Here is a 13,021-nt window from a genome sequence, read left to right on the forward strand (position 1 = left end):
GGAGTCTAATCTTCCACATTACGGTTATGAATGATTTCTGCTTTTAAGCTCAGAAGGCCAGGGACTAGGATTTGTACATTACTATATGGAAGTGCGCAGTACCACGTGCAGTAAATACTTATTGAGTGAATGAATGAAAGTCAAACAAATTATTTCAAGTACAAATGAATTAAAACTGAAGTATTTTGAGAAGTGTGAAGTATTACCAAAATGCAAAGAGGCATTACTATTATAATGATTTATTAAAGTTCTTACAAACTGAGAATATTTAAATGATTTGCCATAAAGTGAAAAGTAGGATATCCCAAACTTCGTATGAACATCAAAACTGAAAATGCTGAGCTATAGGCCTTTGTTTCTGGCCTTGTATTTCCTGCAGAATGAGTCTGATAATCTATAGTCTACCATTTTCTATTTCCCATAGTGTTTAGTCTTAGGCCATCCCAGCAAGGACTGCCGTATTTCAGACGTTCAAATGTGTTTTAGACCTGGTACTTCTGTAACCAACCAGGGCTGAAAGAACATGGAATAGGCCTCCTGCAAATCTGATCTTTGTAGCTCTTTGTGATTTTTTTCACTGCCAAAAAAGCCTCAACACTTAATTTCTTTCCTTCTGTGAACATTCAGGCTTCCAACAAACTCCTGAAAAATCAGTATCTATTGCCAAACTGACTTCTTAATATTTCTCTAAGAACCCAAAGACTCTGACAAAGGGTCTCTGCAAAACCTTTAAAAGCTGCCTTTTAGGGGCACCTGGGGGGCTAGGTCAGTTAAGTGTGACTCTTGATTTTGGCTCAGGCCATGATCTCAGGTCATGAGACTGAGCCCTGTGTCAGGCTCTGCACCGCACACAGCGCCCAGTTAAGGTTTTCCCTAACTTCCCCGTCCCTCTTGGCCCTTGCTCCTCCCTCCAATTCTCTAAATACATAAAAAGTGCCTTCTAAAATAGCCACTATTTTATAGCAAAACATTGTACGATGTTATTTTTAAGGGAAAAACATCAAAAAGAGCTCTGTAGTAAAAACAGTGCTTTAAACATAAAAAAAAGATTGTTCAGGTCACTTTTTTTGAAGTGTAAAAGTTCAGTCAGATTTATTTACCATGAAACACAAGTTTTATTAATGTACTGACTATAACAACAAAACTGAAGGTTTCAACTATCACCAACTTTCTGTAAAAAGCTCATTAATTGGAAATATTTCCTAAGATACTATGAAGGAAAGATCTACTATGCAACTGGACAACACAGATCAAAATTTAAGGAAACAACTTATATAAAAGAATTATTTTCAAGTACCCTCTAATATTTCAGAAATCGCTGTTTAGTTATAATTTATATCCTAGTTACAGATCAATAAACATTTATTAAAGTTATTGCACAGTACCCATGTATCAATTACAGGAGCATAATGGAAAATAAACTATACTCAATGCAGTTTTTCCTTTTATTTCAATCAACTTTTCTAGGCCTGGACGTATGTGTATATGTGTAGTTCTCAAAGTGTGGCTGCTGTATCAACACCATCAGCGCTACCTGGGAACACACAGAAATGAAAATTCACGGGCCCCACTCCAGAGCTAGTGAATGAAGGGCTCTGGCAGTGGGGGCCAGCAAGCCTCTGGGTGATTCCGATGCACACTCAGGTCGGGGGAACACATGATGTTTCAAATGCTTCAAACAAATTCGCTATTTTAAAGCAAGCCATCTTCTCTTTTTCCATTTTAATAAGTTATTCTAGATTGGATTTTTATGCACTGTTTTTGCCTAATAAGAGATATGGTAAATTTATTACTTATAAAATCAAATATATTGGACTTAATAATTCAGTAAAAATCACAAACCTGATTCTGTAAACCACGAAGAGGTAGAGTTTGGATTGACTGTTTCAAATCGAACCACTTGATTGAAGTCTCTCCCCCTACTGACACCAACACAGACTAAAGGGTACTCCTGCTCCGGGACTACCAGCATCTCAAACATTCTAAGTGGACACGGTATGGGAAAATCTATGTGCTGGAGAGAGAAACGAAAGTATCTTAAACAAAGGAAAATAAAAATCAAATAATTTCACGAGAACACTATTAATAATTTTTAGCTCTATGAAAATACAGAACATAACTCTCTCCTAAAAAGTTTGCTTCTTGTCACAGAAACTTTGGATATGCAGAAAAATTAGCACCGTAAATCTTTTTTAAGTCAAAAATCACATAATTTGGGGACATTAGGGCTGGAAGGGAACTTATAAATCATCTGTTCAACCCTCACTTTTCAGAGGTGGAAACAGAGACCCAGAAATTTGGTGACTGGCCTAGCATTGCCCACCCCTTTGTGGAAGAGCCTCCTGCCGCCCACTTCTATGCACTCTCCGTCTTCTTATCCAATCAAGCAAACATGGGTAAGAGCATTGAAATGATTAGCAAGCAACACTCCTCTTGTAAGTGGACAGAAAAAAACCCACAAATAGGAGAAATTTAGCCTTATAGCTCAAGTGACTATTCACAAACTCACAGTTACAATGCAAACAATTTTAATTTTACATAACTTCGAAATTATTTTTATATTGCTACGAGGGGACTAAATAAGTTCATATTTTGTAAGTTTAGAAAAATAGATAGAGACCATTAACATCATCAGTGATCAGGAAATTAAACTACAAGAGACTCTATATATCCACCCGAATGACTAAAATGAAATGACTGACAGTAACAAGTGTCACCAGGAGAGGAGCAGTCGAATGCTCACTGTAAGGGCCTATTTAGCCGGAGCAGCTCCATCCTGACCCTGCCCACCACCCCCCTTCAGGGAACTTACTTAAAAACAAGTCCCGGAAATCAGTCCCAGGTAACAAAGCCCAAATACAAGGGTGGGTCAGGCCAGGTGGAGGTAACCAATCAGTGGGGGCGCATACGGTCTCCCTAGTTACCAAGGAGTATGGGCCCCGCCCTTTAGGTGCCAATTCTGACCAAGGTGATAGGCTAGTTCAAATATCTACTATAGGGTAAATTGTAATTCAATTGGTCACTTATGTGTGACCTAGCAGGACTGTGCAGCTTTCTCTGTGTTACAATCTCATTGGCCACCTGTGCGTGGCCAGGCCCAACCACATGGCCTTTGCCCTTAAAAGCTAGTCTGTAAAAGAGAGGGGTCACCTCTTTGCAAGGGACGGCCCTGGCCGGTCAGTTTGATTCTCAATGCTTGGCGCAAAATAAAGCTTTGCTTGACCTTCGCTTTGTATTAGTCTCGTTCCTTTGACCGTGGACCCAACACTCACGAGGTGATTGGACCATGAGCTACACGGTGCAGCCACACAGGTTAACCACATTATCTGTTCCCATTGAAGATACGCATTCCTCTGGGCCCTGCAATAATGCTCTGGTTATACGTTCTAGACAGTATAAGTGTGCATGTGGATAGAAGGCGTATGCAAAAATGTTCACAGCAGTTTTGTTCAAGTAACAAAAAAGTGGAAGTAACCCAAATGCCCATCAACAGTAGACAGATAAAATGACGGCATGTTCAGCATTTCATACAACGGGAACTTAGAGCAATGAAAATGAGTGACTACAGCTGTATCCCAACAATGACACAAACATGATGCCAAATACGAATAAATACATACTGTATGATTCCACTTACATGCTGTAGAAAAATCAGGTAAAATTAACTCTCATGTTTAGGGGAGCGTGCTTATACAGTAAAAATGGAAAATAAGGGAGCTGACTTGGGGGGGGGATCATGAATGGGGTGTTCTAAGGTGCTTCACAATAAAAAGTTGTTTTTCCAAAAAATATCAAGTCTTACACATACTTTAATAAACCCATTGTTAATATATTTATATTTCTGTTGCTCTTATAAATGGGCTGTATTTTCATTTTATTTCCCAAAAGGTTAACATTATTAGTATTTAACAAAGCTACTGAATTTATTCTCTAATCTAGCAACTCGTAAATTCTAAAGATAATGAAGTCTGGGGCTACCATAACTACTATTCTCAAAGTGTTAGAAAATACAATGTGGTCCTCGCACCTAGAAGGTGAAGCTCTCTGTGCACCTGCTGCTCCCATCCATATCCCCTCCTTCCCTGGGACTGCCAGACCACCTCCACCCCATGGATATAGACACTTCTCATCAAATCCCCTCTCTAGAAGCTCTTCCATTACCTGGGGAATAGGCTTTGCCTAAAATCAGTTAGATTTTTAATAAGGCAAAATATTTAAAATAATTCTCTTTGAAATGTGATAAGAGCAGTAAAGCAGGAAAAAATGCCTCTGTTTAACTTTTTTTGTCAGCAAATAAGAAAACCAAGAGATTGTGAATAATTCTATTTAGCTTCTAATAATGTATTGTTAAGTCATTAACAGAAGAGAACTCCTGTCTAAGAGCTCTAAATCCAATTACTAATGGTGTTGGTCCTTGAGGCCAGTGACTATATCTTATTTTTGTCTCTGTAGTTAAAAAGCCCTGTGCTTGGTTTGTAATAAATACATAATTGTTTGTTGGCCTTTAATTTCTAACTTTTACTTTTGATGAAAATGTAGTCTAATGAAGCAAAAACTGTCAAAAATGTCATTAAGAGGAAGGAAGACTACAGAAAGGATAAAAATGTTTTTGAACACATCTTTTAAGACTGTAGAATAGAAACATCACAAACACTAGTCACAATAAAGTCAAATACAGAAACAAAATACCCACAATATCTTGAAGAGAGAGACAGGAGAAGGGGAATTGGGTTAAGATTTAGGATAAGAGCCTACAGATTGCTCAGGGAGTTTAAGAAAAATGGGAAGGTGGGAAGTCTTGAGGGAGACTGTATTCTAAGTCACTTATAGTATCTTAGAACACTAGCAACAGGATTCATTAAATTAGTCAGAGCCAGGCTCCCCTGGACTACAGAAGTCGTGGAAAAGAGAAGATGTGGATGGGTAATTTTTATGCTCCCCATGTCTTCTAAGTATATATTTTCTCCTGCATGTTCTTCATACCTAAAACCCCTTTAACAGAGAAAACGGTCTTCCGTTATGTTAGGATAAGTGGTATAACATATCAGGTAACACAAAAAATTCATTCATCCTTAGGTTTAATCAGACTCTATCTCTGAACACTGATATAATGAAACTATTTTTCATTCTGACAGAGGTTAGGAATGAAAGGAATAGAGAGGATATATCTAAAATAGACTAAAGGGGGAAAGGTAGGAAGAAGACAGGGAAGGGAAGGGTTGCAAAAAATCAAATGGCGTGCACTTGACCACTCCCATTTAGGAGAAGTTGTGCTTTTGTCAAATAGGCAAGAACAAAGAGGAGCTAAGAACAAAATAGTTTTTTGCCATAAATGGGCTGTATCCAGAAGCTCTGCTTTAGACAGTTTATACGGTTACTTACTTTTCCCCTTCAGCTTTTGGTTTAAACAATTTCTGTTTCAGTGATTTGTGGCAATAGCACCTCAATGAGTTCAAATCTCTTGAAGCTATTTTTCCATTTCTTTAGCCCTACTTAATGTTGAGGTTAATAAATAGTGGTATGAAATTAAAACCAGATTCCTTAATCACTTATAGAAATTTAAATAACAGGAATCCTATACTTTAAATACCTTAATGCTGTATTGTAAAATTTAGGAAGAATCCACTCCAATTCCAAGTTCCAGGGAGATCTCAAATGCTCAGGAAATAAGACTACTTAATTTATATTAAATAGCAAAGAAATCAGTTTTAAAAAATTCATTCGTATTTCCCTGGTGTGAGTGAACCATTTTATTAGTTTTTCCTCCAATTTTAAGTTACAGCTGAGTAATATTAAATATTTTAAGGAATATTCATTAATTAAAGATTCTAGAGAAACTTAGGCACATACACACACACACACACACACACACACACACACACACACAAAACCCCCAAAACAACCCACACATGGGAAGGCCTGGGCAAATTAACAGTTAAGCATAGAACTCAAATAAATAAGTTCCCTCTCTCTATGGTTATCCCTAGTCCTCTTAGGCCAAATGCCAACCTGTAGGTTGTTTCTCTGTGATGGAGTGGGTCAACAAGGGAATATATTCAAACAACACCCCAGTGCTTCTTCACACCTCCTGTTCTGGACACAAGACTGTCTGTGAGAGGCTATTTCTCACTCCTACTGCCATTTCCCTGAACTATTTCTCTAGTCTCTTCTAAAACTTCTACCTGGCCAACTGATTACCTTACAGTCAGGCAGCTTTTCACTATCCTGCCACACAAAACAAAGTCATGAAATTAGCTTGAGAAGAAACGGGGAAAAAAGAAAACTATGTTTTTTTGTTTTTTTGAAAGAACAGGAAAATTAACTTAATGAAGCTTATATACTAAGAATGACTGAGGTTGCTTTTCATGCTTACCTTAATTAACATAAATTTCTGCATTGGTTCAACCCATTCTAATAAAACAATGCTAGTCTGAAGTGCCCCACATAGGTACTTATGGCCTGTGTAAGGATTTCGCACTGTCAAGGCAAAAAAGTATATGTAAGTTCTTTTATCATACAGAAAGTCCTAACAACAGCAGTCGCAAGCTCTGAACACAAACGAACGATAGCTGGCCGGAGTTCAATTTCCTAATTAGACTGCAGGGTGAAAACATTTTCAGTAAGAGCTGGAACCTCCTCCACCACGAGCAGGATTTTTGTCTTATGCACAGACAAAACAGGTGGTTATTAAGGGGTCTGGCGGTGGGAAGAAAGATTTTAGGTCTCACGGCAGCAGGGAGGCTAGGTGCGGCAACAAGATCCTGAAGGAAGGCCCCACAGTACATCTGGGGAGAAGCCGCCAAACTGAGAGACTACAGCACACCGAGGGACAGGTGACTGAGGGTGCTTTTGGTGGTAATGTTCAGAGGGAAGTGATGCTTTGGTTCTAGCGACATGAAGACATTACTACTCAACTCTCGAAATAGAGGTTTACAAGTAACAAAGCCTCAGAGGTTTTTAAGGCAAGGCAAGGAAACTCTTTTTTGCTTTTGCCACAGGCAAATAAAACAGCTGGTTGTGATGGGGGAGGAAGAAGACTTTAGGATCGTGGTGTGTGAACAGGGAGACTACAACTTTCACGTCACAGGCATAAGGTTTTACATATTAAAGGCATGAAAATATATGCTGAATGAATAAATGCAGTTCTTAAGCCATCACCGAGCAGCATGTGAGTGGATAAGGAGCAGGACCCCTGGAGAACAGGGTATGATAAAGTGCTGTAATAAAAGTCATCTTACTTTCTCCATTTATCCAGTCAATAAATTATCTGCAAAACAACTGTTACGCGCAAGGTACTGTATTAGGTTTAGTTTACATGGAGACTGAATGGCCAAGACATTTGTTTTACTTAAGGGGGAAAAATAAACTGTAACTGGCAGAATGCCCTGGAGAAGTACTGTTTTATACTATATTTAAAAACGAGCCTCACACTGTTTTCTTATCTATGCTGCAAAGCAGGAGAGCTACATGTTATGGAACAGTTTACTTACCAACACAACATTTCTGACACCACTTGGTTTCAGGGATTTTTGCTGATACAGCAAATTTCCTAAATGTAAATGAAAATGAATATATAACACATGTAGGTGAAGTTAGTATATGATAATGGTATCATTACAGATCAGTGCAGAAAGGATGAGTTGTTAAATCTACTAGGTCATCTATTAAAAATAAGAATACATTTGCTCTGTTTCTCATCCCTCCTCCAACCAACTCCAAGTAGATTAAGGATTTATTAAAGTATGGAAAAATAAGACTATAAAATATTTAGGTTTAGAAGAACAGACCTTGGGATTTCTTTAAAAAAATGCAAAAAGGACAAATTAAACAGGAAAATATTAATAAACTTTGATACTTTTTCCTGGATGGATCCCTACCACCACAAACTACAGGTGGCAATTTGTTGAATGAATTTGTTGAATATAAACTTTGGTTTACCAAAAGATACCACTAAGAAAGTAAAAAGATAAGCCATAAACTGAGGAAATATATTTTTAGCACATATAATAAGCTGAAGCTATGTAAAATGTCTTACCACTATAACAATTTTTAAGAACTTTTTTTTAGACATTTTTATTTCCCTACTCAGGAAGAATGGAGTACAGATTTTCTGGCAAAGGTCCTTTAGGGGTTCTGCAAATATCTGATTCAAACTTAGTATGTAAAAATCCATTTAAAATTATTTTTTAAAACTAAATTAAAAAAGTATACATAAACTCAAATGTCTTTTATAATGAAAGTTGATAAAACAGATTTAGTGCAAGGTTGTGCAAATGTCAAATTATACTTCCCCATTTCTGTACACATATTTAAACTTCTTTTACAATTGTAAATGTGCCACAGATTAGATGTCATTGTTCTTCATGTCTTTAAAACAAAACAAAACAAAACAGAGCTGTGCTTTGCTGGTAATAAGAGTAAAGAATGCATGTGATGCTCAATACCATTCCAAACAAGCTCAGAATAATCTTGCTGGGTGTTCCTGTCACCGTGCAATTGGCAGCTGAGTAATAACCAAGCATATAATGCTGAGGTATTGTAACTTTAGCTTTTAATATGTTTTATATGCTGATGTTTATATTTATAAAAATCTTTAATAACTATTGCTAACATTTACAAATAAGACCTTATTGTTTGCTATGAATTTCACATGTTCTGTGTCAGTCCCTCTGATAATGCCACAAGATAGGTCACAGCATAGAAATCTGAGGGTTAGATTTAATAATTTCCTCAAGGTCATACAGTTAGCAATTCTAGGAAGAAAGAATTCTAATCTAGTGTCTTAAGTCTAACTGTTGTGTTCATAGTGATTCAACTTCAAAAAAAGAAATCTACTTCTCTTTTATAATTCTGGATCAGTTTCACTAAAAAGTATTCTGAGCTTGCAAGAGAAGTTGTTAAAATGTTACCACTTGTAAGTACATTATCTGTGTGAATTAGAATTTTGTTAATATTATGGGACCTAAACAATGACAAATTCATCAGATACTGCGGCACTAAATGACAATGATGATCTAGAATACCTTGATTTCAAATTTTGGGTTAAAGCACCTATTGTTCCTGTCAACTATATTAATATTGGGAAGAGTTTTATGTTCCAATTCATGCATTACATTAATATTTATAAAAATACCCTTTACATACAGTGAAATTATAGCTTAAAACAAAACAAAAATTCCCCATACCTTTAAATTAAGTAAACTGCTTGAACCAAAGTGCTTTTTAGGGTTTAAAAAAAAATCTGAATCAAGGTCTTGATAGATTTCCACTGCAACAAACTTAATGCTCCCGGTCCGCACTTAGGAAATTGTCCCCTGGGTCCCAAGGTTACTTAACAGGTTATGTTACTGAATCTGTCAAAACCCAGGAGGATTAACTGACTGCAAGGTTCTGAAAGACTGTAAAGAATACTACGCAGTCAATACAAGATCAACTACTAAGTACAACTGAGGGTTAACAATAATGAAACTACTCAGAAAAGCTGTGAACAGCACACTGAAATATTATCAAAATTTTATAATTTTCTCCAGTGATCTATATAGACTTACCTTACTTTTAAGTCATGATTTTACAATAAGGCAGTAAAATTTATTTACCAGCACCCAGCTAACTAGAATCCGAAGTGAACCAACATTCTCGGTCTATTTATTGTAAGCTATTTTAGGTTACGTTACAGACATTGTTCAAATTACCATGCCCAACAATGACGACAACAGATCTGCTTAGTAAGAGATCTTACTAAGATCTTCGGCACTACTAGGTGCCAGAAACCATGGCAAATACTATACATACATAATTTATCATCTTAAAAACAACTTTACAAGATAGGTATACTGGTTCCATTTTACAGATGAGAGGTTGTATAATTTATTCAAGGTCCCAAACCTACTAAGTGAACAAGGCAGGATTTACCAAGTCTAACTAGATCCCAAAGCCTACTCTTTACTAAAGCAGCTTTACAGTACCAGACAGTGAGTACCTAGATTTATAATGAGAACCACAGGACATTACAAGATGCTCAAAGGAAGTTTAATTTGTGTTCACTTTACAGTAGAAGAGCTGGTACTAATACACGCACAAAATTTTATCATGCAAAAGAAGTTCTCAGATTTCCAGCCAGTAAATGAGAGAAGTGAGAGTAGATTTTACAACAACTGACTTCTTGATAACAAAACTGGAGAAAGTGAGAAGGACATACTGCTGAGTGTTACTAATACTGAAGACTGACTATCACAAAGTTACGTGACATAACAGCCCAGATCTAAAGTACTCTTAGAGGTAGCATCTTCTTCTACGGAAATTCCTTAAAGGAAGAGGTAATACATCATTCAATTCTGTCTCATGTGTATACTAGGAAATTTTCTGCACATCTGATATATTCAGTAAAATTTGAAAAATTGAACACAGCTACAAATAAGCTCAAATAAGCTCCAAATGTCTCTATTCTGATAAAATAATATAAAAATAAGTGAATACATTAAAATTTATGTGCTTTATACTCCTTGGAGGGCTCTTGTACCTCACATATATTTTTATTTTTTTTAGAGATTTCATTTATTTGACAGAGAGAGAGCATGAACGGGGGAGCGGCAGAGGGAGAGGGAGAAGCAGGCTCTTCAGTGATTAGGGAGCTTGATGCAGGACTCGATCCCAGGACCCTGGGATCATGACCTGAGCTGAAGGCAGACACTTAACGACTGAGCCACCCAGGTGCCCTCCTTACATATACTTTAAAAGCTTGGTGGTCAGTTTCCATGGCCAGAGGAATTTAGGATTATCAAGTTAGACAACTAGGTGGAGATGTGCTATATAAGAAGACAGAAAATCAACAGCACCAAGTGGCAGCTGGGAGAAAAAGAGGGACAGACAAACACTCTCTGAAGAAAGAAACTCCCTGACCCCATTCTTGGGGCTGGTAATAGCTAACTCCAGTTGTAGATATTATAATGTAAGTATCATAAATCAAGTCCAGAGTTGCAACTCTGAGTCATTATGAAAAGATCCAGTCAAACTCAATGTAATCTTTTAAGAAGACAGTAAAGCAAGAAGTATAATTTTTAAATGATTTTCATCAAAAAGGTTAAGTTTAAAGTCTTTTGCATAATGGGGCAAATTTTAACTCTACTGTAAACTCAGCAATTGAAAACAACAGCTTTTCAAGGTACTTGAAAGCCAAGGGTGTAGATTAGTTGCTCTACAACTGAGATGGTAAAGGAAGAATGGCTACAGTACAATGTTTTCTTAAAATACAATTTATACTAGACTCCAAAGACCTTTTGGTCAACAAATGAGGCACAACATGATAATAACCAAAGGAAGAGAGAGCAAAATGAAATATTCCTGAAAGTAGAAAAGCAAAACCCCTCAGTTCCTAAGTAATTATTTTCTTTTTTTTTTCCCTTTTTAAAAATTAATTAATTATTTATTTATTTGAAAGTGAGGCAATGAGAGAGAGCATGAGCGAGGAGAAGGTCAGAGGGAGAAGCAGACTCCCCGTGGAGCTGGGAGCCCCATGCGGGACTCGATCCCGGCACTCCGGGATCATGACCTGAGCCGAAAGCAGTCGTCCAACCAACTGAGCCACCCAGGCATCCCTAAGTAATTATTTTCTAATGTGAAAACCTTGATTTAATAAATCATTTTGATTTTCTAAGTTTAGAAATTGTACTTTGAAAAAAATTCACTTTATTCAAATTAATTAACACAGTATGTCAAAAGCACTGTATGGGATGGAAAATTACTAGCAAATCATAGAAAAAAATTAGTTTTAACCTTGTAAAAAACACTAATCAGTTTTAAAATTCTAGAGGTGCTTCCAGTTCTTGTGAAAATATATTACCTCTCACAGTTTTTTCATTACAAATGATTTCTACTAACCCAAACTGAGTGCTTTTCTCAATTTCTGTAGTATAACTGTTATTTAGAATTAATTAACATACTACCCCTAAGGATGACACATAAGTAAATGTACAGTTACCTTGGCAGTATCCTGTCAGGGAGTTTGTGTGCTGGAATAGCCACAGGTAACTTCTGCATTTGCCTTGCATAATCAAAAAGCCCTGGTAAATTATGGGAATAAAGCTGAGAAGCTTTACCTGTAAAGAAAAATAACCATGATAATAAAAGCTAGTAACATAAATAGGAATAATTTTAAGATATGTAAAAACTAAGACTTACCAGATATTGATAGTAAGCAATTGTTCATTACGTATAACCATGTACACCTTCGGGGGAATAGCTGGTTTAAAAAAAAAAAAAAAGTGCAAAGTTTACAAAAGATAACAGATAAAATAATAATATAAATATGTACATAATTAACTATTGTAACCTGTCTTATCAATGGGCTAGTCTTAAAAAAGAAATTTATTTTTAATAGACATTTATTTTAGAAGACATTTAAAACAAGATGATATTTATATGGGAGAAAAATAAGTAAATCAGCGATAAAATTTCATTACCTAAGTCTCAACATGATCTGATTAGTTCCAGTCTCCCTTATGGTTAAGAACTATATAATCCCAAATGCAAAAGGGAGAAAGGACATTTCCAAATGTCTATTCCTTTATTTTGGTTCTGGGGTTAAATAATTAACTTTCCTGTGTACTTCTCTAGATACTTTCATATCTAGGCATATGGACATGCCCAGCTTCTCTAGCAGAAGAGACACAAAAAAGAATCATGGTGCAGTGGAACATAGGGTATCAAAACACCAGGTATGGAGGAAAAAAGGTTGAGGGAAGAAGATGAAAATGTACAAATAATTAAGAATACAGATATGGAATTCATTTCTGAAACAGTCCATAAGAACTGACAGGCAGCTCCGGAAGTTTGAAAGTGATTAGTATTTAGGGCAAAAACAAGGGAATCCATGGAACACAGTCCATATTCTTTGAAGGAAAAATGTAACTGCTCTCATTAATACATATAATTATGAAGCCCAGTGGTTCTCAAAATGGTCCCTCCATCCACATCAGCATTCTTAGCATCACGGGGGCATTTATTAGAAATGAAAATTCTTGGA

At 36.4% G+C, this 13,021-nt stretch overlaps 1 protein-coding gene across 10 annotated transcripts in view; it reads right to left on the reverse strand.

Moving 5' to 3' along the window:
- Window positions 1-13,021, reverse strand: part of MAP4K3 (mitogen-activated protein kinase kinase kinase kinase 3) — a 187,610-nt gene that overhangs the window by 9,205 nt on the left and 165,384 nt on the right. For 9 of the 10 annotated variants that reach the window (XR_004385506.1, XM_032881982.1, XM_032881984.1 and 6 more), the window contains 5 exons: window positions 12,178-12,238; window positions 11,978-12,095; window positions 7,491-7,549; window positions 6,374-6,477; window positions 1,843-2,014 (listed from right to left, as the gene is read on the reverse strand). Coding sequence is in view for 9 of the 10 variants with exons in the window: in XM_032881982.1 (XP_032737873.1) it covers window positions 1,843-2,014; window positions 6,374-6,477; window positions 7,491-7,549; window positions 11,978-12,095; window positions 12,178-12,238 (514 nt within the window). In the remaining variant the exon portion in view is untranslated. Of the gene's footprint in view, window positions 1-1,842; window positions 2,015-6,373; window positions 6,478-7,490; window positions 7,550-11,977; window positions 12,096-12,177; window positions 12,239-13,021 lie in introns of those variants that run through there. The other variant, XM_032881989.1, reaches the window with a different exon arrangement.

Source organism: Lontra canadensis, unplaced genomic scaffold (genome assembly GCF_010015895.1).
Source record: "Lontra canadensis isolate GAN:19392208 unplaced genomic scaffold, GSC_riverotter_1.0 scaffold78, whole genome shotgun sequence".
NCBI lineage: Eukaryota > Metazoa > Chordata > Mammalia > Carnivora > Mustelidae > Lontra > Lontra canadensis.